General features: G+C 48.0%; 1 protein-coding gene across 11 annotated transcripts in view; it reads left to right on the forward strand.

Moving 5' to 3' along the window:
- CLIP4 (CAP-Gly domain containing linker protein family member 4) overlaps window positions 1–23,833 on the forward strand; it is a 176,222-nt gene that overhangs the window by 125,076 nt on the left and 27,313 nt on the right. For 10 of the 11 annotated variants that reach the window (XM_063918918.1, XM_063918922.1, XM_063918923.1 and 7 more), the window contains 7 exons: window positions 4,087–4,222; window positions 7,813–7,953; window positions 10,172–10,249; window positions 15,723–15,836; window positions 17,226–17,360; window positions 19,601–19,724; window positions 20,669–20,733. In XM_063918918.1, coding sequence (XP_063774988.1) covers window positions 4,087–4,222; window positions 7,813–7,953; window positions 10,172–10,249; window positions 15,723–15,836; window positions 17,226–17,360; window positions 19,601–19,724; window positions 20,669–20,733 — 793 coding nt within the window. The remainder of the gene's footprint in view (window positions 1–4,086; window positions 4,223–7,812; window positions 7,954–10,171; window positions 10,250–15,722; window positions 15,837–17,225; window positions 17,361–19,600; window positions 19,725–20,668; window positions 20,734–23,833) is intronic. The other variant, XM_063918928.1, reaches the window with a different exon arrangement.

The raw sequence follows: 23,833 nt of genomic DNA on the forward strand, positions 1-23,833 counted from the left end.
TGTTAGAAATGTTTGAATCCAGCGATGAAAAACACTATCAGACGCTTGATCCAGAGAATAGAGCTCAGGGAGGCACTCTAACCCCATTTTGTCATTTTCCAGGAATATCTGTATAATAATAATAACTCTCTTCCCTTTGTGACATAGTAACTGTATGAGACAGCGCCCCGGCCAATCTGTCTAATGCAATTCCCACCCTCACATTCCCTTATTTCCTCCTCATAGACCTGTGCACTCTAAGGTGTTTCTCGTGTCAGCTGAATAATCTCTATGGAGTCTATTTACTAAGCCTTGGATGGAGATAAAGTGGACTGAGATAAATGACCAGACAATCAGCTCCTAACTGCCAAGCCACAGGCTGTGTTTGAAAAATAACAGGAGCTGATTGGCTGGTACTTTATCTCAGTCCACTTTATCTCTCTCCAAGACTTAGTAAATAGACCAGGGTGAGCGCATCAAATGAACAGCGGGACTGAGGGCACGGTTACCATGTTGGTGCGGTGACGCGGGCCCACTCCCAATAACAGGGCGGGTAACATTTTAGCACCCGTCATAAATACTATAAGAAATGATGGCCCAGATTTATCAAGCCTTGGAGAGTGATAAATTGCACGGCGATAAAGTACCAATCAATAAGCTCCTAACTGCCATTTTTAAAACACAGCCTGTAACATGGCAGTTAGGAGCTGATTAGTTGGTACTTTATCACCGTGCTATTTATCACTCTCCAAGGCTTGATAAATATGGGCCAATGTTAAACAAAAAATGAGAATAGTGCTACTTGTTGTCCAAATGTATTAAGCCTTAAAAAGTGATAAAGTGGAGAGGGATAAAGTACCAGCCAATCAGCTTCCTAACTGCCATGTTACAGGCTGTGTTTTAAAAATGACAGTTATGAGCTGATTGGTTGGTACTTTAACATAGTAACATAGTATCTGAGGTTGAAAAAAGACAATTGTCCATCGAGTTCAACCTATTTGTGGTCTCCTATGCATGATGATTTGACTAAAATTTCTGACTGATGCTGCTGTCAGCCATTGCATTTTATCCCTATTTATAGTAACTATAATGCATGACTATGCACCATACCCCTGGATATCCTTTTCCAATAGGAATTTATCTAACCCATTCTTAAAGGTGTTGACAGATTCCGCCATTACAACTCCCTCGGGCAGGGAATTCCAAACACGTATTGTCCTTACCGTGAAAAAGCCTTTACGCCGTATTGTGCGGAATCTCCTCTCCTCTAACCTGAGCGAGTGTCCACGAGTCCTCTGTGTTGATCTAACCAAAAACAGGTCCCGCGCAAGCTCTGTGTATTGTCCCCTTATATATTTGTAGATGTTGATCATATCCCCTCTTAGTCTCCGCTTTTGCAATGTAAACATGCCTAGTCTTTCAAGCCTTTCCTTGTATTCCATCGTCTCCATGCCCTTAATTAGTTTGGTCGCCCTCCTCTGTACCTTTTCAAGCTCCAGGATATCCTTTTTGTAGTACGGTGCCCAGAACTGTACACAGTGTTCAAGGTGTGGCCTCACTAGTGATTTATATAACGGGAGTATAATACTCTCGTCCCTAGCATCAATACCCCGTTTTATGCATGCTAATATCTTATTAGCCTTCTTTGCTGCAGTCCTACTTTGGATACTACTTCTTAGCTTGCTATCTATGAGGACACCTAAGTCCTTTTCCAGTACAGAATCCCCTAATTTTACCCCATTTAGTAGGTAGGTGTAATTTTTGTTCTTGTTACCACAGTGCATTACCTTACACTTGTCTGTGTTGAAGCGCATTCTCCATTTGGCTGCCCATGCTTCTAATTTAACTAAGTCGTTCTGAAGAGACTCGGCATCCTCCTCTGTATTTATAGCCTTACATAATTTGGTATCATCTGCAAAAATTGACACCATGCTCTCTAGACCTTCTGTTAGGTCGTTAATGAAAATATTGAACAATAGCGGTCCTAATACTGAGCCTTGCGGGACACCACTTAGCACTTCAGTCCAAGTTGAAAAAGATCCATTAACCACAATGCGCTGCTTCCTATTATCTAACCAGTTTTTGACCCAAGTGCATATTGTGCTTCCTAGCCCTGATTCTTGTAGCTTGTATATAAGTCTCATGTGTGGTACAGTATCGAACGCTTTGGCAAAGTCTAAAAAGATTACATCCACGTCTTTATCCTGATCTAGGTTTGCGCTTACTGTTTCATAAAAGCCAAGTAAGTTGGTTTGACAGGATCTGTCCTTCATAAACCCATGTTGATTCCTTTTAATGACCTTATTGGTTTCAAGGAACTTCTGAATACTATCTCTTAGAATACCTTCCAATACTTTCCCCACTATAGATGTAAGACTAACTGGTCTATAATTACCTGGTTCAGCTTTACTTCCCTTTTTGAATATAGGCACTACTTCCGCTATACGCCAGTCTTTGGGAACCATACCTGATATAACTGAATCCTCAAAGATCAAAGATAGCGGTTTTGCCAGTTCAGAGTGAAGCTCCATTAGAACCCTTGGATGAATACCATCGGGCCCTGGTGATTTATTAATCTTTAAATGTTTTAATCGGTCACAGACTACTTCCTCGCTTAAATAAGTACCTATCAGTGTGATATTGTCATTATTGAGATTGTGTGTCAGTCCCTGAATTGGGTCCTCTCTAGTGAATACTGTTGAAAAAAACTCATTTAGTGTGTCCGCTATGTCATTATCATTTTTGCTTAAGACTCCCAACTTGTCTTTCAAAGGGCCTATACTCTCCTTTTTTAATCTCTTGCTATTAATGTATTTAAATAATTTTTTGGGATTCGCTTTGCTTTCCTTTGCTACTAGTTTTTCAGTTTCTACTTTAGCCGCTCTTATTTCCTTTTTGCAATTTTTGTTACATTCCTTATAGTGCTGAAATGACTCTGCTTCCCCGTCAGATTTGTATTTTTTAAATGCTCGCCTTTTCTTGCCCATAACTTCCTTAATCTTTATCACACTTCACTTTATCACTTTTTAAGGCTTGATACATTTGGGTCATTGTACGTATTTCTTTACTGTACTGTTTTCCACTTACTATGTATATACTTTTTTAAACTATATATTTTATTTAGAGCACTTTATCACATTATTATAAAACACATCATAGATTAAAAAAAAATTCTGAATTCAATAGTCTGTAGATTCGGTAAATATGAACAATGTTGACAAATGAGGGATCCAAAATCCAAGTTTGAAATTCTAGATGAAGCCACAACATTCTCTTCACCCCGGAGCAGAAAAGTAGGATAACAAAACAACATAGAAAGATAGGAGCAGGGGAGCCGTGTGGTGAACCCATCAATCTGAGGGACGGAGGGGAACGTCCTCCTCAGCATTCATACATTAAGTATCCAATAATCCAGTCGGTGGAGGTCATTTGAAGCCATTGTATACTTCTGCCACAATGTATTTTAGGAGAGTCTCACAATCGGACGTCATTGGTCCACATTTCAAACTGTAGTATAAACTAGCACAATGCTGGTTCTGCCTAAAATAACCACAAAATGCTAACACACACACACACACACACACACACACACACACACACACACACACACACACACACACACACACATGCAACCGAGATGCTGTAGCATTGAATTTACATACCAAAACTTGATGATTTTACAGTAGACCTTTAACTTGAGTTTCAACAATGGGTTAACATCCAAATTTTACTCTCATATATAAAGCATAAAGGCAAAATGTACTATTCTGTTCTGGCATTCTCCTGCATGTCTGTAAAAGTTTATCCCTAGACTCTTCATCAGTCTTGCGGTACAAGTCTGTCATACTGCCAGTCACACTGTGCCTGCTCAGCTAAAGACTGACTGCGCTGCAAAAATGCCGTTTCAAAGAGAGGAAAGAACGCGACCAGTACGTTTAGTGTGAAAACATTCATTGTCTTTTGGTATGTTAATCAGTGAGGATATACGCCATCTCTAATATACAGTATATGTGTCATATTCTGCCCTATGTCCATTGCACATGTGTGTAGCATAGCCCGTGCTCTTATCAGACAGATCTGCTGAGCGTGTTCATTTATCTTTTGCAGGTGGGCACATTGAGGTTTTGTGGAACCACGCAGTTTGCAACTGGCCAGTGGGCTGGCGTTGAGATGGACGAATCCGAAGGAAAGAACGACGGCGCCATCGCTGGAGTGCAGTATTTTAAATGTTCCCCAAAACATGGTATGGACGACTTCATATTCCTTTGTATAGTGGAACGGTTCTGTAACATATCTCCGATACACAGTATTGAAGGCATACTAATGATTTCAGAGTGAGCGCTGTCTGTGGAACCATCGATGCAGCAGATAATTATGGATTATTTTGTATGGTTTAACGCGGTTGCTGTAATTTACATGTTGCATCCGATGGAACTGAAGGAGTAATTAATGGATAACGTACACCTGCCATTCCTTCATCTGTATTGGTATCTTTGAGTTATAACAAAGATGTTTCTACAGATGTTTCCTCACACACGCAACCTCAATAATAATTTTATTTATATAGTGCTCTTTCTCCAATAGGACCCAAGCGCTTAACAGATACATAGCATAATATAGTACAGAGAATACTGAAGTACAGAAAAGCTTTACGTAAAATACAGAAGCATGGAGTTACTAAAGGGACATTATGGAAATGCTTGAGTAAACAGGAAAGTCTTGAGTCTACTTTTGAAGGATTCTATAGTTGGGGCCTCTCGCACTGTGCGGGGAAGTGAGTTCCATAGAGTCGGAGCCGCATGACTAAAAGCTCGACCCCCAGATGAATTACGGGAGATTGTAGGTACTGCTAAAAATCCTTCATCTACAGATCGCAGTAATCGAGTGGGGCAGTATGGGGTCAGAAGCTGCTTCAGGTACCTTGGGCCCTGGTCATGTAGGACTTTGAAACTCAGTAAGCCAATCTAGAAGATGACTCGCTATCTTACATGCAGCCAGTGAAGGGAGTAGAGGATGGGTGTTATGTGGCTAGAACGGGGCTGGTTGGGTAATAGCCTGGCAGCTGTGTTTTGCACCAGCTGTAAGCGTTGCAATTCTTTTGCTGGGAGACCAAGGTAGAGGGCATTACAGTAGTCTAATCGAGATAATACAAATGCATGTATGACTTTTGGCATATCATCTGAGGGAATTAAGTGCTTGATTCTGGCTATGTTCCTCAGGTGAAAGAATGAGGATTTGATTGTGGCTGATATCTGATGTTTAAGTGTCAAGCCACCATCCAGGATAACGCCAAGATTCCGCACATGATCAGTGGTTTGTAATTCGTAATCCCCGAGTGTAAGTCCAGTTGGTTGGCTATGCTGCAGTCTTGTCCTTTGATGTTGCGGTCGTATCATAAGGACCTCTGTTTTATCCGGGTTCAGTCGCAGCCAACTGGCGCTCATCCACTCCTGTAGTTCAGCTAGACAGCCATTTAGGGTTGCTATTGGGTTATCAGTGCCTGGAGCAAAGGACAAGTACAGTTGTGTATCATCTGCAAAGCAGTGGTAGACTAGCCCATGGCGCCTGATTATTTCACCCAGCGGGAGCATGTATACTGCAAAAAGCATGGGAGCATGGGGGATAGTATAGAACATTGTGGAACACTACATGGCAATGGCACTGATGGTGAGGAGTATACTCCAGACGATACTGTCTGTGACCTGCCTGTGAGAAATGATTTGCACCAGCTTAGGACTGTGCAATAAGCCACCAGCGTAAGATGCCTGGTGCATATGACACTTGTATGTTGTGCGTGACGGAGTCTGATTATATGAAGCAAAACGGAACTTGAATTGGAAAAAAAGCCGTGGCTGCTACATTGTGGCACTTCATATACAGACTCAGTCACACACAGATATACAAGTGTTGTATATTAAATTAGCCATCACAGTCTCCTGATGCACCTCAACCACATTACGTTCCGATTAAGACACATTTACGGCTGGAGCAACTGCAGCAAGGCTGTATGAGGACACATCCGTGCATGACTATTTGTTACAAGTATAGCAAACATTTTACTCCATTTTTACACTTTTCTGAAGAGGACAATTTTATTATTTATCTTACCATATTTCTGCTGAATCTGCCCCTTCCTTCCCATTTGGGAATGTTCCCCCTGCAGGTCCTACCGTTAGGAATGGCGGGGGGGCTGGATTTATTTATTTATTACCCGTTCTATAGCACGCACACATTCCGCAGCGCTTTACAGAGACCTGGCCAATTAGGGGATTCCCGCTTACGTCAGTAACTGCCTGTTACTGACTACACCCACTGCGCAGTGGGCAGGTACTACGATGCCACCACCAGACTTCCTTGTTGTGGCTACTGGGACCACGGTTCTGCTCTGTATGCGTCGACACGCTGTTTTACCACCCCTGTGTGGTGGTCACAAATCTCCAATTGTCGCTTGCTTAAGCACAGCACGGTGCAGGTGGAAGGCGGAGCTTGGAGACGCTGGGTGTTCCCTGGACAGCCGGAAAACAGAGCTAGTTTCGCCTAGCCATGCAGGTCACAAGATGAAGCGTCCATCTTGAGGCAGAAGATGTTTTATTCGCACAAACAGTCTTAAAAAAGACTCTTCCCTATTGCTAGGGGCAACAGCAATACAGCAAGATGTTAACAGCAGAGTTAAAATGGCATAATATGTAATGGAATGTAATAAAAAGGGGTATCCGGACTCCAGGTCGACAGCACAAAGGTCGACACACCTTAGGTCGACGCCAATTGGTCGACACACCTTAGGTCGACATGGACAAAAGGTCGACATGGACAAAAGGTTGACAGGAACAAGGTCGACATGGAAAAAGGTCGACATGAGTTTTTCAAGATTTTTTTCTTTTTTTTTTAACCTTTTCATACTTAACGATCCACGTGGACTACGATTGGAACGGTAAAGTGTGCCGAGCGAAGCGGTAGCGGAGCGAAGGCACCATGCCCGAAGCATGGCGAGCGAACGCGGTGCACTAATTGGGGTTCCCGGTCACTCTACGAAGGAAACTACACCAAAAAAACATAAAAAACTCACGTCGACCTTTTTCCATGTCGACCTTGTTCCTGTCGACCTTTTTTCCATGTCGACCCTTTTCCATGTCGACCTAAGGTGTGTCGACCAATTGGCGTCGACCTAAGGTGTGTCGACCTTTGTGCTGTCGACACTCAGTCCCAGACCCATAAAAAGGTGCTGCTTGCAAGACAGGAGTATACAAAGTGCAGCTCTTTGTATACAACTCAAAAGGAGATTTCCTGCCAAATGACTGTGTTAAATCCCTTACCTCCTCCAAACTATCACAGCAGCAGGGGTATGATGCCAGGGACCCTGGCCATTCTCTAAATACTTGCCCCCGTCCATGGCATTTATAACTGGTAGTTTTGTTGCTGAGGCTGGCATGGGGCTTGAGAATCTTAGCCTTTGCACACTGACTGGGAGCTTGCCACGGTCATTCATCAGTTACTGGCATCCGCCGTATGCACCAGCCTTGGGGTGATCATTTGCAGTGGGCTGGGGATGATTTCCCGAATGACAATGGTCTTGATCACTGAATCTCTGCTGTTCCACTCATTGGAGGTAGGAGAGGATTAATGGTTCATTCATTATAGTAGGCGTAATGAATGGTTGCTCGTGAATCTACCAGGACAGCAGGATGTCACTATTACAGGTTCCTTGTAATAACCTTTCCATGCCGCCTCCTCTCTATCAGCAGCAGTGCAGTCCGGCTGTTTCTCTTCCCCTCTGAGCAAATATTCTGCAGATATATAACTAAATATCCCCTTTGTGTCCTGATCCCCCCTCAGGTATTTTCGCACCGCTGTCCAAGATAAGAAGGGCGAGTGAACCAATGAAGACTTTTATCAGAAGCTCGTCTACCAAGATGCCTGGTTCCGTCAAGGCTCCGAAGATCGACCTGAGTCGCGTGACGTCGAAAGTTAACAGCGGTAAGTCTTAGTGTTGTAGCTGCCGTGATCATCTTGGAGTTTCATATTAAGAAATGGCTCAGTGGGGCTTGCCGTGTTTATCAGATGTCAGTATAGTGTCCAGTAATAAACCGTGACGTGCAATCCATAACATAAAGTAAATGCAATGCTGGAGCCACTGGGAAATCATCAGTTAGTGCAGATTGGAGTAAGGAATGCACTTTCTGGGCCTGACTTTCCGTTGTACAAATGTCTGAATAAGGACGATTTCTGCACAACATATGGCGTGTCACCCGGGGTCTGTGTGGGGTGGTCTGGTGCGGTCCACCCGGGGTCTGTGCAGGGCGGTCTGGTGCGTGCAACCCGGGGTCTGTGCGGGGCGGTCTGGTGCGTGCAGCCCGGGGTCTGTGCGGGGCGGTCTGGTGCGTGCCACCCGGGGTCTGTGCGGTGCGGTCTGGTGCGTGCCACCCGGGGTCTGTGCGGGGCGGTCTGGTGCGTGCCACCCGGGGTCTGTGCGTGTGCGGGGCGGTCTGGTGCGTGCCACCCGGGGTCTGTGCGGGGCGGTCTGGTGCGTGCCACCCGGGGTCTGTGCCGGGCGGTCTGGTGCGTGCCACCCGGGGTCTGTGTGGGGCAGTCTGGTGCATGCCACCCGGGGTCTGTGCGGGGCAGTCTGGTGCGGTCCACCCGGGGTCTGTGCGGGGCAGTCTGGTGCGGTCCACCCGGGGTCTGTGCGGGGCAGTCTGGTGCGGTCCACCCGGGGTCTGTGCGGGGCAGTCTGGTGCGGTCCACCCGGGGTCTGTGCGGGGCAGTCTGGTGCGGTCCACCCGGGGTCTGTGCGGGGCAGTCTGGTGCGGTCCACCCAGGGTCTGTGCGGGGCGGTCTGGTGCGTGCCACCCGTGGTCTGTGTGGGGCGGTCTGGTGCGTGCCACCCGGGGTCTGTGCCGGGCGGTCTGGTGCGTGCCACCCGGGGTCTGTGCCGGGGCGTTCTGGTACGTGCCACCCGGGGTCTGTGCCGGGCAGTCTGATGCGTGCCACCCGGGGTCTGTGCCGGGGCGGTCTGGTGCGTGCCACCCGGGGTCTGTGCCGGGCGGTCTGGTGCGTGCCACCCGGTGTCTGTGCCGGACGGTCTGGTGCGTGCCACCCGGTGTCTGTGCCGGACGGTCTGGTGCGTGCCATCGGGGGTCTGTGCGGGGCGGTCTGGTGCGTGCCACTCGGGGTCTGTACGGTGCGGTCCATCCGGGGTCTGTGCGGGGCGGTCTGGTGCGTGCCACCCGGGGTCTGTGCCGGGCGGTCTGGTGCGTGCCACCCGGGGTCTGTGCCGGGCGGTCTGGTGCGTGCCTACCTGGGTGCTGTGTGGGGCTTCCGGGCGCTGTGCGGTGCAGTCTGGTACATGCCATCTGGGTGCTGTGCGGGGCAGTTTGGTGCCCTCCACCTGGGCTCAGCATTGCGCTGTATAGTCAGGTGCCGTCGGCTCGGGGATTAGTAAGAATCACCGTTGTGTACATATCAGAGAGATGGGGGATGCTGGGAAATGCGAGCTGTAGAAATAAAAAGAAATAACACATTTTCTTTAATCCTTTCTGACAGTGTTGACATTAATATTTATTCTTCTGTGGAGTCTGCCGAGCGTGTACTGGGATATTACTGTGACATGGTTTATGAATGCACCAGGGTAATGAGCACCGCCTGCTCCCCTCTGCGTTCTGTCCTCGTAGCTGCAGCCTGAAAGTACATTTATTGTGCATAAACATCAGCCAAACCCCCGGAACACTGACCCGGCCTATTTACACAATACTATCCAGGCTCTAAAGTGAATATCTAATTTTAAATACCGCACCAGTTTAAGGACACATTAACTAGGGGGCTTAAGTTTGCAGAAATATCTCCCGTCTCCGTTAGAAATTATTCTTCCGCACTATTTTGTATATTTGACATTATTTCTTAATAGCCAGCGACTGGCAGCCTGGCGAATCTCCCTGATGTGTTACAGCGGTAATCATTTAAAAGGCTAAAATGTTGCACCTGGACAAACCATGCTGCAGTTTAGATGTGAGTTAGGACACCCCCCTCCCAGATCTAACGCCCTCCGCACCTGTTACATCTACCCCCCTGCAGCGCAGCAGGGTTTTACCAAAGTGCAAAGTTACCTGCTCGTTACTGTATTTCTGTCAGCTCTCATCTCACAATCAGTCTCGTCTGTGCGCTATTTATGTTTGGTTCCGCTGTGTCTTCATTCCAGGGCTGATTCCATCCAAGAAAAATACGACATCTCTTCAAAGCCACGATGATTCCTCTAATCCTCTGCCTACAAAGAAAGGTGATAACTCGATGAACGTACTCAGCAGCGCTCCTTTCTCCATACAGCGCACGACAAAATAGACGGCGACAGCTGGGGGTCTGTAATTCCATCTCTCAGGCTGCTTATTCACATGAAGGGGGAAGATAAAAGAGCCCCTCGCAAATATATTATCTCTGCTCCCCTGGCCTGTGCCAATATTTCCCATCACTTCAGAGAATCCTCCAGAACTCAAAGTGTTTAGAAGCATCGCCTGTAAATTGGGAACCTGCGTGGCAGCATCTTACTCAAAGACAAAGGGGCTGATTTCTTAGTATCCGTGGATGCACCTGTAAATGGCTGGCAGAGGAAAATACATTTTTCTGAAATCGTTTCGCTGGTGTGAAGTTATTCAGCATATTCTATATAGTGATTATTTAGCTTTAGTTCTCTCCTGCCAGTAGCAGGGACCTGCTGACAGCTCCTTGTGTCCTCAAGGACCTGGATAAAGGGAATTTTCAGCACAGACATCAGAGATTGTCTCGTATATTCCTTCCACACTAATGAAAAGTCCTTTTATCAGCTGCGCAGGTTACAGAGGATCGGTCACCAGTTGGGGTTTTATTCTTTCCAGTGCAGTATTCATTTAACCAATGACTTAGTTCTCTAATTGCCCCTTTTCTCTCCCACCATTTGCCAAGGCTGTGTCTCTGTACCACTGGACAGAGCTTTGTCACTCCACCACAGAGCTCTGCCCAGTCTAGAGGGAGAGACAGAGCTCTGTCCAGTCTAGAGGGAGAGACAGAGCTCTGCCCAGTCTAGAGTAGTGATGTCAGTGGTGGAGAGACAGGGCTCTGCCTGGTCTAGAGAAACAATGCCAGTGGTGGAGAGACAGAGCTCTGCCCAGTCTAGAGTAGTGATGTCAGTGGTGGAGAGACAGAGCTCTGCCCAGTCTAGAGTAGTGATGTCAGTGGTGGAGAGACAGAGCTCTGCCCAGTCTAGAGTAGTGATGTCAGTGGAGGAGAGACAGCTCTGCCCAGACTAGAGTAATGATGCCAGTGGTGGAAAGAATGAGCTCTGCCCAGTCTAGAGTAGCGATGCCAGTGCTGAAGAGACAGCTCTACCCAGTCTAGAGTAGCGATGCGAGTGGTGGAGAGACTGATCTCTGCTCAGTCTAGAGTAGCAGTGCCAGTGGTGGAGAGAGAGAGCTCTGCCCAGTCTAGATTAGCGATGCCAGTGCTGAAGAGACTGCTCTGCCCAGTCTAGAGTAGTAATGCCAGTGGTGGAGAGACTGAGCTCTGTCCAGTCTAGAGTAGTGATGCCAGTGGTGGAGAGTCAGAGCTCTGCCCAGTCTAGAGTAATGATGCCAGTGGTGGAAAGAATGAGCTCTGCCCAGTCTAGAGTAGTGATGCCAGTGCTGAAGAGACAGCTCTGCCCAGTCTAGAGTAGCGAAGCCAGTGGTGGAGGGTCAGCTCTGCCCAGTCTAGAGTAGCGATGCCAGTGGTGGAGAGACTGAGCTCTGCCCAGTCTAGAGTAGCGATGCCAGTGATGGGGAGACTGAGCTCTGCCCAGTCTAGAGAAGCTATGCCAGTGGTGGAGGGACAGAGCCCTGCCCAGTCTAGAGTAGTGGTGTCAGTGGAGGAGAGAGAGCTCTGCCTAGTCTAGAGTAGTGAGGCCAGTGGAGGAGAGAGAGAGCTCTGCCCAGTCTACAGTATCGATGCCAGTGGTGGAGAGACAGAGCTCTGCCCAGTGTAGCCTAGCGATGCCAGTGGAGGAGATACAGAGGTCTGCCCAGTCTACAGTAGTGATGCCAGTGGTGGAGAGACTGAGCTCTGCCCAGTCTAGAGTAATGATGCCAGTGGAGGAGATAGAGGTCTGCCCAGTCTACAGTAGTGATGCCAGTGGTGGAGAGACTGATCTCTGCTCAGTCTAGAGTAGCAATGTCAGTGGTGGAGAAACAGAGCTCTGCCCAGTCTAGAGTAGCGATGCCAGTGCTGAAGAGACAGCTCTGTCCAGTCTAGAGTAGTGATGCCAGTAGTGGAGAATCAGAGCTCTGTCCAGTCTAGAGTAGCAATGCCAGTGGTGGACAGACTGAGCTCTGCCCAGTCTAGAGTAGCAATGTCAGTGGTGTGGAGTCAGAGCTCTGCCCAGTGTAGAGTAGTGATGCCAGTGCTCAAGAGCCGGCTCTGCCCAGTCTAGAGTACCAATGCCAGTGGTGGAGAGACTGATCTCTGCTCAGTCTAGAGTAGCAATGCCAGTGGTGGAGAGACTGATCTCTGCTCAGTCTAGAGTACCAATGCCAGTGGTGGAGAGACTGATCTCTGCTCAGTCTAGAGTAGCAATGCCAGTGGTGGAGAGACAGAGCTTTGTCCAGTCTAGAGTAGCGATGCCAGTGGTGGAGAGACTGAGCTCTGTCCAGTCTAGAGTAGTGATGCCAGTGGTGGACAGACAGAGCTCTGCCCAGTCTAGAGTAATGATGCCAGTGGTGGAGAGAATGAGCTCTGCCCAGTCTAGAGTAGCGATGGCAGTGCTGAAGAGACAGCTCTTCCCAGTCTAGGGTAGCGATGCCAGTGGTGGAGAGACTGAGCTCTGCCCAGTCTAGAGTAATGATGACAGAGGTCTGCCCAGTCTACAGTAGTGATGCCAGTGGTGGAGAGACAGAGCTCTGCCCAGTGTAGAGTACCGATGCCAGTGCTGAAGAGACGGCTCTGCCCAGTCTAGAGTAATAATGCCAGTGGTGGAGAGACAGAGCTTTGCCCAGTTTAGAGTAGCGATGCCAGTGCTGAAGAGACAGCTCTGCCCAGTCTAGAGTAGCAGTGCCAGTGGTGGAGAGTCAGAGCTCTGTCCAGTCTAGAGTAGTGATGCCAGTGGTGGAAAGAATGAGCTCTGCCCAGTCTAGAGTAATGATGCCAGTGCTGAAGAGACAGCTCTGCCCAGTCTAGAGTAGTGATGCCAGTGCTCAAGAGCCGGCTCTGCCCAGTCTAGAGTACCAATGCCAGTGGTGGAGAGACTGATCTCTGCTCAGTTTAGAGTACCAATGCCAGTGGTGGAGAGACTGAGCTCTGCCCAGTCTAGAGTAATGATGACAGAGGTCTGCCCAGTCTACAGTAGTGATGCCAGTGGTGGAGAGACAGAGCTCTGCCCAGTGTAGAGTAATGATGCCAGTGGTGGAGAGAATGAGCTCTGCCCAGTCTAGAGTAGCGATGGCAGTGCTGAAGAGACAGCTCTGCCCAGTCTAGAGTAGCGATAACAGTGGTGGAGAGTCAGAGCGCTGCCCAGTCTAGAGTAGCGATAACAGTGGTGGAGAGTCAGAGCGCTGCCCAGTCTAGAGTAGTGATGCCAGTGGTGGAGAGACAGAGCTCTGCCCAGTCTAGAGTAATGATGCCAGTTGTGGAGAGAATGAGCTCTTCCCAGTCTAGAGTAGCGATGCCAGTGCTGAAGAGACAGCTCTGCCCAGTCTAGAGTAGCGATGCCAGTGGTGGAGAGTCAGAGCTCTGCCCAATCTAGAGTAGCGATGCCAGTGATGGAGAGACAAAGCTCTACCCAGTCTAGAGTAGTGATGTCAGTGGTGGAGAGACAGAGCTCTGCCCAGTCTAGAGTAGCAGTGCCAGTGGTGGAGAGTCAGAGCTCTGCCCAGTCTAGAGTAGCGATGTCAGTGGTGGAGAGACAGAGCTCTGCCCAGTCTAGAGTAGCAGTGCCAGTGGTGGAGAGTCAGAGCTCTGTCCAGTCTAGAGTAGTGATGCCAGTGGTGGAGAGAGAGAGCTCTTCCCAGTCTAGAGTAGCGATGCCAGTGCTGAAGAGACAGCTCTGCCCAGTCTAGAGTAGCGATGCCAGTGGTGGAGAGTCAGAGCTCTGCCCAATCTAGAGTAGTGATGCCAGTGGTGGAGAGACTGAGCTCTGCTCAGTCTAGAGTAGTGATGCCAGTGGTGGAGAGACTGAGCTCTGCCCAGTCTAGAGCAATGCCAGTGGTGGAGAGACCGAGCTCTGCCCAGTCTAGAGTAGCGATGCCAGTGGTGGAGAGTCAGAGCTCTGCCCAATCTAGAGTAGCGATGCCAGTGGTGGAGAGACTGAGCTCTGCTCAGTCTAGAGTAGTGATGCCAGTGGTGGAGAGACTGAGCTCTGCTCAGTCTAGAGTAGTGATGCCAGTGGTGGAGAGACAGAGCTCTGCCCAGTCTAGAGCAATGCCAGTGGTGGAGAGTCAGAGCTCTGCCCAGTCTAGAGTAGTGATGTCAGTGGTAGAGAGACAGCTCTGCCCAGTTTAGAGTAGCGATGCCAGTAGTGGAGAGACCGAGCTCTGCCCAGTCTAGAGTAGCGATGCCAGTACTGAAGAGACAACTGTGCCCAGTCTAGAGTAGCGATGCCAGTGGTGGAGAGTCAGAGCTCTGTCCAGTCTAGAGTAGCGATGCCAGTGGTGGAGAGACACAGCTCTGCCCAGTCTAGAGTAGCGATACCAGTGGTGGAGAGTCAGAGCTTTGTCCAGTCTAGAGTAGAGATGCCAGTGGTGGAGAGTCAGACCTCTGTCCAGTCTAGAGTAGCGATGCCAGTGGTGGAGAGACACAGCTCTGCCCAGTCTAGAGTAATGCCAGTGGTTGAGAGACGGAGCGCTGCCCAGTCTAGAGTAGTGATGCCAGTGGTGGAGAGACAGAGCTCTGCCCAGTCTAGAGTAATGATGCCAGTTGTGGAGAGAATGAGCTCTTCCCAGTCTAGAGTAGCGATGCCAGTGCTGAAGAGACAGCTCTGCCCAGTCTAGAGTAGCGATGCCAGTGGTGGAGAGTCAGAGCTCTGCCCAATCTAGAGTAGCGATGCCAGTGGTGGAGAGACTGAGCTCTGCTCAGTCTAGAGTAGTGATGCCAGTGGTGGAGAGACTGAGCTCTGCCCAGTCTAGAGCAATGCCAGTGGTGGAGAGACCGAGCTCTGCCCAGTCTAGAGTAGCGATGCCAGTGGTGGAGAGTCAGAGCTCTGCCCAATCTAGAGTAGCGATGCCAGTGGTGGAGAGAATGAGCTCTGCCCAGTCTAGAGTAGTAAAGCCTCTCTCCAACCTCTGGCATTGCTAATCTAGCCTGGGCAGAGCTCTTTGTCTCCGTTGCTGGTGTCACTTCTCTGGACTGGAGAGAGCTCTGTCTCTCCACCACCGGCATTGGTTCTCTACAATGCACAGAACTGTCTCTCCCCGCTGACATCACTGCGCTATGACAGACAGAACTCTCTCCAGCGCTGGCGCCATCACTAATGGGCAGGAGGGCCCTGTCACTCCAATACTGCGTCGCTACTCTAGATGGGACAGAGCCTAATCTCTCCAGATCTGCCTACCCTGCCCCGCATCCCCACTCTAGACTGGGCTGAGCTCTGTCCTGCACTTGCTGGCCCCCTACTCTGCCTCCTCACTGTATAGTAGTAGGATCTGCTGATGGGAGCGTGCTGTTGCTAACATGCGGGGTTATGCACAGTCTCCTCCAGTGCTACATGCATGTTGCTTTTATTGTTGTTTGCAGCTGTTTTCCATTCCCTGTTTCAGTGTTCTACATCGGATCCAGCAGCTTCTATTCTTGCTCTTCCTCATCATCCTCCTCCTTTCTAGAGACTAAGCCGCCCCTCCCCAGTCATCACCGGCTGTCAGCCTCCATTCCATGTAATATATCCCCTCTGGTCAGGTCCTGTCCTCTGGGTGATGGGTCTGGTCTTCCATTCTCTGCACCATCGCCCGATATTATTGCTGTTCCTGGGCCCACCTGTAACTGCACTAAGGAGCCTGGGATTTTGTTTCGGTCACACCTTTGCTTGCTGAAGACGTGCGCGGTTTTTATTCTGTAACCATAACGACACTGTATAGACATTTTTTTTTTAAATACACCGAATAGGTAAATTAATGGTGATTAATCTTTATGCATTTAGTTCAAATGCAACGGTGTGAGCGGATCTGAAGTCTATTTAATTGTTTCAATGTACGTTTGGGGATTGCTCAGCTTTTTACATCGACACATTTTCATTATGTCTACACTGCTTCTGCGTGTTATACTCCGTTATGTGTGTTTGTCGCTCTTTATCTACACTCAAACCTCACCCTTTCCTTATCACCATACCAGTGGTTACCCTATCCTGCCCCCACCCCATCCCCAGGGTTTCACATTGTCACCTTCTCCTCCCTCAGACAGACATGTACTAAGCAGTGATAAATGTGGAGAAGTTGCCCATGGCAACCATACTGGGTGGGGTTTTTTTGGAATCTGCACTGGACCAGATTGTACATTACTTGACAAGTATGATATTAATGAGATAAAAGATTAGAATTTAGACCAACATAAAGCTGCCAATTTTGCCTAAAAAGGCTTTTAGGGCAGGGCAGGGTTGGCGGTGCTCCCGGACATTATTTCAGAAAGAACTGTAAAAGGTTGTTTTGCAAAGAAGCAAAAGAAAGGCTGTTTGGTATGTCTCTCTGGGGCACACTTTATTTAAATTAACTGGATAATGGAATTATGAAGCTATGAATTGTGTATGAAGCATTAAAACTTAACTTTTAATATGTTCTACAGACGAAAAAAATAATAAAATAAATATATTACAATATTGTAAGAAAAAAATTAATTAATTAGCCATATGAGAAAAAGCATCGCTGCATGAATCAGAAAAATAGGTTAAAACAAGTATTAAATAGCATGTGTAGAAGACGATATAATGATATGTCACTCGCTTATTTAAAAGTGGGTGACAGAAAGTTTGTCTATACACCCACTGGATTTCAAGCGAGTATTAATGTTAGACATTTGTCCTGTGCGAAAATAGAAATTCTTGTTATCTCTATCTTTTTATGATTGGATATACCATGGCAACCAATCAGCTGCTCTGCATACTTTTGTAGTATGCAAATTATACATTTTACGTCAATGCTGATTGGGTTGCCTTGGGCAACTTCTCCACTGGCTTACTTCTCCACTTTTATCACTGCTTCGTAAATGTCCCCTCTCAGTCACCATGTTCTTCTTACAGCTTTCTCGCACTTAACTTGAGATTCCTTTTGCAGGTATGCAGAACGCGGTGCCATCCCAGGGGAGTCCACCTTCAGAACAGGCCGAATTCCAGCCTGGCGACCGCGTTCTTGTTGTCGGTCAGAGAATCGGCACTATAAGATTTTATGGGAAGACTAACTTTTCCCCAGGTAGGTCGGGAGGGTACAGTTACATGTGCGTAAAATAACTTGTGTGTGTATGTGTGCACTTGAATAGTTTATGTATGAAAGGTTTCTATACTATACGTCGTCGGTGGTGTCGGAAGCTTGTGCGAGGGGTTAGGTGCGAGTGCTACAGAACAGACTGAATTGGGGTGTTTTGAACACCAAAATACAGAAAAAATAGAATTGCAGGTAATATGGTACATGGGCAATATGTGTGCAGCCAGCCGTCGTGCTGCGGCACTTCACTGTGAATTGTATTCCCACAAGGCATGAACAGGGTGCAGAGAAGACTATCCTCTCCGCAAAATGACCTCTCCCTCCCCCCCCCCCCCCCCCCCTTCCCCCCATCCTTGGAGTTACACCAAACTCGTGGCATGGTGTTACCACCGTACACCGCGACTCGTTGCCAATGAATTTCAGCTTCCGATGTGCCTTTTAAACGCAGAAATCTGGTCACACTACGCACATCAATGTGCGACCATGTTCCCGCCATCTTACAGCTGATGCTGGGACAGTATGGCTGATATAAGGCGCAGTGTGATGGACGTGAGGGGAAGCAGTGATCTACCTCCTCTGGCCTGGCAGGAAATGAGAATGAAATAGAGAACATTACACACGTGAGAGGTCTTGTTACCTGACTTACTGAACTTCCCTCGTAAATGAAAGTGTTTTGTTTGATCACCTGTCCCCACTCATTGGGCCTGAGTCATAGTTGTGCGCTGATGCTGCTAGAGATACGATTTCTGACTCTAGAGACACCCACCGGAGCCTTCTCAGCTGCCGCAGCATTGATCAGGCACACATCAAAGTCCTGAGTGAGTCTATGCTCACTCAGAATGACCCCGAAAGGTACGTTTCCTGCATACAGGATCGCAGTCAGTCCGCACCCCCACTCCACGTAACCCCCCACAAAACGTCCGCTCTCGGTCTATCACAAATTAATCTTCACTCTGTAGGCGCAATTATATTGCTGCACTTGTGCATTGCGGCAGACCACCAATGATTGCTCAACTATGCGAATATCAGAATAGCGTACATCCATGAATCGGGCTCAGTGTTTATGTCTTATGAAACATCTCAGTTTTTATGGTTTTTTTTTTTTTTTATATACCACCAGGCCCAGCAGCCGTTGCGGTTCCTGTTACATAACCAGCAGCCGTTTCTGTTCCTATTACATAACCAGCAGCCGTTTCTGTTCCTATTACATAACCAGCAGCCGTCTCTGTTCCTATTACCTAACCAGCAGCCGTTTCTGTTCCTATTATCTAACCAGCAGCCGTTGCGGTTCCTATTACCTTACCAGCAGCCGTTGCGATTCCTATTACCTAACCAGCAGCCGTTGCGGTTCCTATTACCTAACCAGCAGCAGCCGTTGCGGCTCCTGTTACCTAAGCAGCAGCCGTTGCGGCTCCTGTTACCTAACCAGCAACCGTTGCGGTTCCTGTTACCTAGCCAGCAGCCTTTGCGGTTCCTGTTACCTAACCAGCAGCCGTTGCGGTCCCTCTTCCTGTTACCTAACCAGCAGCCGTTGCGGTTCCTGTTACCTAACCAGCAGCCGTTGCGGTTCCTGTTACCTAACCAGCAGCCGTTGCGGTTCCTGTTACCTAACCAGCAGCCGTTGCGGTTCCTGTTACATAACCAGCAGCCGTTGCGGTTCCTGTTACATAACCAGCAGCCGTTGCTGTTCCTTTTACATAACCAGCAGCCGTTGCTGTTCCTTTTACATAACCAGCAGCCGTTGCTGTTCCTTTTACATAACCAGCAGCCGTTGCGGTTCCTGTTACATAACCAGCAGCCGTTGCTGTTCCTTTTACATAACCAGCAGCCGTTGCGGTTCCTTTTACATAACCAGCATCCGTTGCTGTTCCTTTTACATAACCAGCAGCCGTTGCTGTTCCTTTTACATAACCAGCAGCCGTTGCGGTCCCTGTTACCTAACCAGCAGACGTTGCGGTCCCTGTTGCCTAACCAGCAGCCGTTGCGGTTCCTGTTACATAACCAGCAGCCGTTGCTGTCCCTTTGACATAACCAGCAGCCGTTGAATGCTCATTGTTGCCTCCTTGTGATCCTACAGAGCGATGGTAAATGTGGTATAAGAGGCCAGCGCCCTATATAATGTCCATACAGTATTGGGGGGGGGGGGATTTTTAGCTCTAATAGATTAATGAGTTACGTTGCTAAACTGCTTTGATAACAATACTGAATCTGTGTTTTTTTTATGGCAGGTTTGTGGTGCGGCATTGAGCTGGATAAGCCTCATGGTAAAAACAACGGCTCTATCTCTGGCGTTCAGTATTTTACCTGTCCCCCCAAACACGGAGTGTTCGCGCCACCATCCAGAGTCCAGAGGTGAGCAGCTGCCGACTACAAGACGCACAGAACCTTTCATTGTACATTGATTGTGTGCGATATTCACTGATATACAGTATTGCGGACAATGTTATGTTCTCCCTAGTGCATCAGCGTTAACACTGTACTGCCAATCTAGGTCATCTATATAAAGTCTTTTAATTAAAAACAAAATCAACACAGTGACCACATTGGCTTTCTCTCCATGATTACATGCTCCAAGTGATAAATACCCGTGAATAGTAAAGGCGAGCGTCATTCTCCAACGGAGATGTAAGGAAATATATTTATATATATCTTTTTCCCGAGAGGCTTTCATTACGTTCTGAAGTGTGGCTGTAGATAATAGCGGCTTCCTATGTTGCTGATCACCTCTGTACATTCTGCCGTTCTATTTAAACCTTTCTTCCTGTACGGTCATAAATCTGATTTATTTTGCTATATCTCCCTGTTATTGATGGGCTTAGGATCCACGCGGTGTAACAGGACATCCGTAGATTGGAGACTCTTCTCTTAATGAGATGATTAGTGACGCAAGTCTCCGCTTGTTACCAGTGGGACCTTATATAGACTGACGTTCCGCCTTTGTGTTATTGTAGAGCGTTGGACCTGCACTGTATGGGCTCCACACATTTATTTAGATGAGCCACCTAAACTCTGGCCAGGGAAGCATAACCTTACTCCAAAGGTGCACATAGGACCCCCACAGATAGCCGTGTACCCCCGTCTACTACCAGCCCTGCCTGTGGCCACAAAGTAGTAATCTGCCAATGCTAGCGGTTGCCCCGTCACATCAACCAATCGAATTACTGGCAGCATGCTCTGAGTTACGGATTTATCGATGACATTCTCAGTTTTGTGTGAGTATCTTGTGTGATCTGGGTGCCTACTGTATTCACTGCTCCTTGTAAAAAGCATGTCACTAACAGATGCTATTCTTGCAGGATCTCTGGATCCCTGGATTCCCTGTCTGAGATTCCTGCAAGTAAACTGGATCACTCTTTCCCAGGTGTGTGCTTTTACCGTGAATCGCCCAAAACCCCCTGTCCAATTAGCACTGAAAAGTTTTCACCCAATAACTTTACCGTGAATTTATGACTGGGACAAGTGTTTTTAAGCTCGCAGGTGGGGGTAATCGGTCTGTTTACACTCTTTTTTTTTTTTTTTAAATCTCATAAAATGACCGAAATATACACTTATACCCATTTTTATGTACCCCAAATTCAATTTGAGCACTTATTTTGCTGAAAAAAATGCTGTTTTTTATTTTTACCATTCTTTAAAAAAAAATGCATTGTACAGCCTTTTAACCCAATTTAGGTACCCCAAATATATTTAATACGGCCTGTAATACACGTCTATACTGTTGTCCTATGTTAGTTTGGCATTTTTTGAGGTACAGGCTGATTTCCCCATGGTCACCCTGATTTTTCACTCATTTTTGTTTTTCTCGCCCATGTCCAGTTTTTGTACGTTTAGAATAGGATGGGGCGAATAACGAGAGCTCGAAAAGCCGTTTTTCGCATCAATTTTCGCACGATGTGAAATAATTTGTGTGAAAAATTGCAGCGATTTTGTGGCTAATTGGATACCGCCCTAAGGGGGATATTCAATTAACCCCAGTAATTTACCGTGGCTAATTGTACCTCCGATAAGCCAGCACAAGCGGTGGCTTATCGGGGGTTACCTGATGCTGCACCGGGTGCCGACTGCTGACAGCTCCTGGTGCAGCGCTGCTGCTCCGGCTCCCCCCGCTCACATGGCTGCTCACCGTCATGTGCCTGCTACCGGGGAGCAGGGTAGAGGGGGGGGGCATGCGGTCACAGCACCAAGTGACAGCTTCTGGGCCGTAACGCCATGCCTGCAGTCCCAGCCTGCTGCTGCAGCGGGCATCGGATGCTGCAGGTTGTCCGCGGTCATTGGGGATTTGAGGCAGGTGAAACCAAATCCCCAGAAACCGCACCGTTTTCGTGCGAAAACGAGGCTGTTTCTGCCGAAAACACAACCTGTGTGTTTTTGGGAGAAAGGGCTTTTTTTTTTTTTTTTTTGACAGGCGGTCAATCTCGAAAGCCTTTAAAAAAAAAATCTGTGAAAAATCGGGAAAAACATACGTTTTTCGCACCCGATGTTTTACCGCGGCTAATAGGATATCCCCCACAGTCTTATAAAGATACTCTTGTGCAATGCATTGCTAATTCCCAGCAAAGGTCAGGGAGCATATGCGACACTGTGTGCGAGTTGTCGCTGGGCTCAGCATCGGCAGGTGTGTGTGTGTGTGGGGATGCGCTGGTCTTACTGCAGGCATGTTACGACTGTATTTGTTTTACTACCGTTCTAACAGGACACCTGCATGTAATTAGGTCACTGCGAGAGTTATACTATCATTGTGGGGATGTTACATTAGATCACCAGTAACTGCGAGTGTCCACTGTGGATTACATGGTTCCCTTTGCAGTCACCACTAACCGTGGCCTCAGTGAGTATAATTGTTAATATCACAGCTAGTGGGTAGCTGGGAGGTGTCACGGGAGTAAGAGCTGCCGTATCCTCTGGACGGTTAAGGGGGTACCTGCAGGATGATGACCCGGAGTTCCTCATCTGCTGACTGCCAAACCTAGAAGATGCTGCTGGACACCGCCGTACCTGGTGAGTTACCACTAGACCACCAGGAACAATTTGCCGACCTGCTAATCACGTTGACATTTCATCAGTGTTGACGTGGCCAATGTCAACAAAATATGCCAGACCCCTTACATTGTAGAGGGATTGTTCTTGCAGAGCTTTCTATGTAGTAATGTTTGTAACATTGCATAACGTCTTCCGTTTGTTTCTCTGGAAGAAATTATTACTCTATGCTAGGTGATTGGTTGGTCACGAATCTTGGCTGGTATGTGTGTATAATCTGCTTTCCAAGCGCAATGAAGCCCCTTGTGGGCATGCCGACTTTCAGGATTTCTAGTGGTCAAGATTCCGCCATCAGTATAATGACTGGTGGGATCCCGACGCCCGGTCACATGATTACATCCCGCGTGCGGCTGTACAGCGAGCACCACAAGCGTTCCGCAGCAGGATACCGTGTACGTTCCTTTTGCAGGAATCTCTTCCTGAGCCGCTGAGTGTAGTCTGCAGCTTGGCTCATATCAGTGCCCATCTATCACTCTAAAGGTCACGGTGATGATAAAATGTGCGGCATTCAAGCTTTTAGCATTTTCCACATTTTGTATTTACATCATGGAATCAGAATGGATTTATTCAAGAATTCTCCACCACTGATCAACACAAATCACGTTCATGTCCAATAATACCAAACGATGCTGCAAATACAGAGCAGGCAATTATTGATCTGTTGTATTTGTACTTTGCAGTCACAGTTTTCAGTAACGTTGGCTCTTTATCACCTATCAAGTGCTAATTTTGTAGGAAAACAAGTTCAGAAACTGCGGGCGGGGCAGAGGTGGGCGGTGATGTGTGTGGAGCTATCAAAGCGGCGGAACATCAGTTGGTGCAATTTTATTTTTAAACACATAATGCCCCCCAAGTAGTGCCATGTATACACACAATGCCCCCAGCAGTGCCAAATATACAGTGCCTCCAGCAGTGCCAAATATACAGTGCCTCCAGCAGTGCCAAATACACAATGCCCCCAGCAGTGCCAAATACACATATTCCCCCAGCAGTGCCAGGTACGCATATGCCCCCAGCGGTACCAGGTACCCATATGCCCCCAGCAGTGCCAGGCACACATAATGCCCCCAGCAGTGCCAGGCACGCATTATGTGTACAGATACACATAATGCCCCCAGCAGTGCCAGATACACATAATGCCCCCAGCAGTGCCAGATACACATAATGCCCCCAGCAGTGCCAGGTACACATAATGCCCCCAGCAGTGCCAGGCACACATAATGCCCCCAGCAGTGCCAGGCACACATAATGCCCCCAGCAGTGCCAGGCACACATAATGCCCCCAGCAGTGCCAGATACACACATGCCCCCAACAATGCAAGATACTTAGTGCCCCCAGTATACTGGTCACCCCCTGCTGCTGCTGCTTTTTTTTCCTGATTCTGATTCCTGTGTCTGAGGAGAGTGCAGTGCGCGTCTCTCCT

This window comes from Pseudophryne corroboree, chromosome 4 (assembly GCF_028390025.1).
Source record: "Pseudophryne corroboree isolate aPseCor3 chromosome 4, aPseCor3.hap2, whole genome shotgun sequence".
NCBI lineage: Eukaryota > Metazoa > Chordata > Amphibia > Anura > Myobatrachidae > Pseudophryne > Pseudophryne corroboree.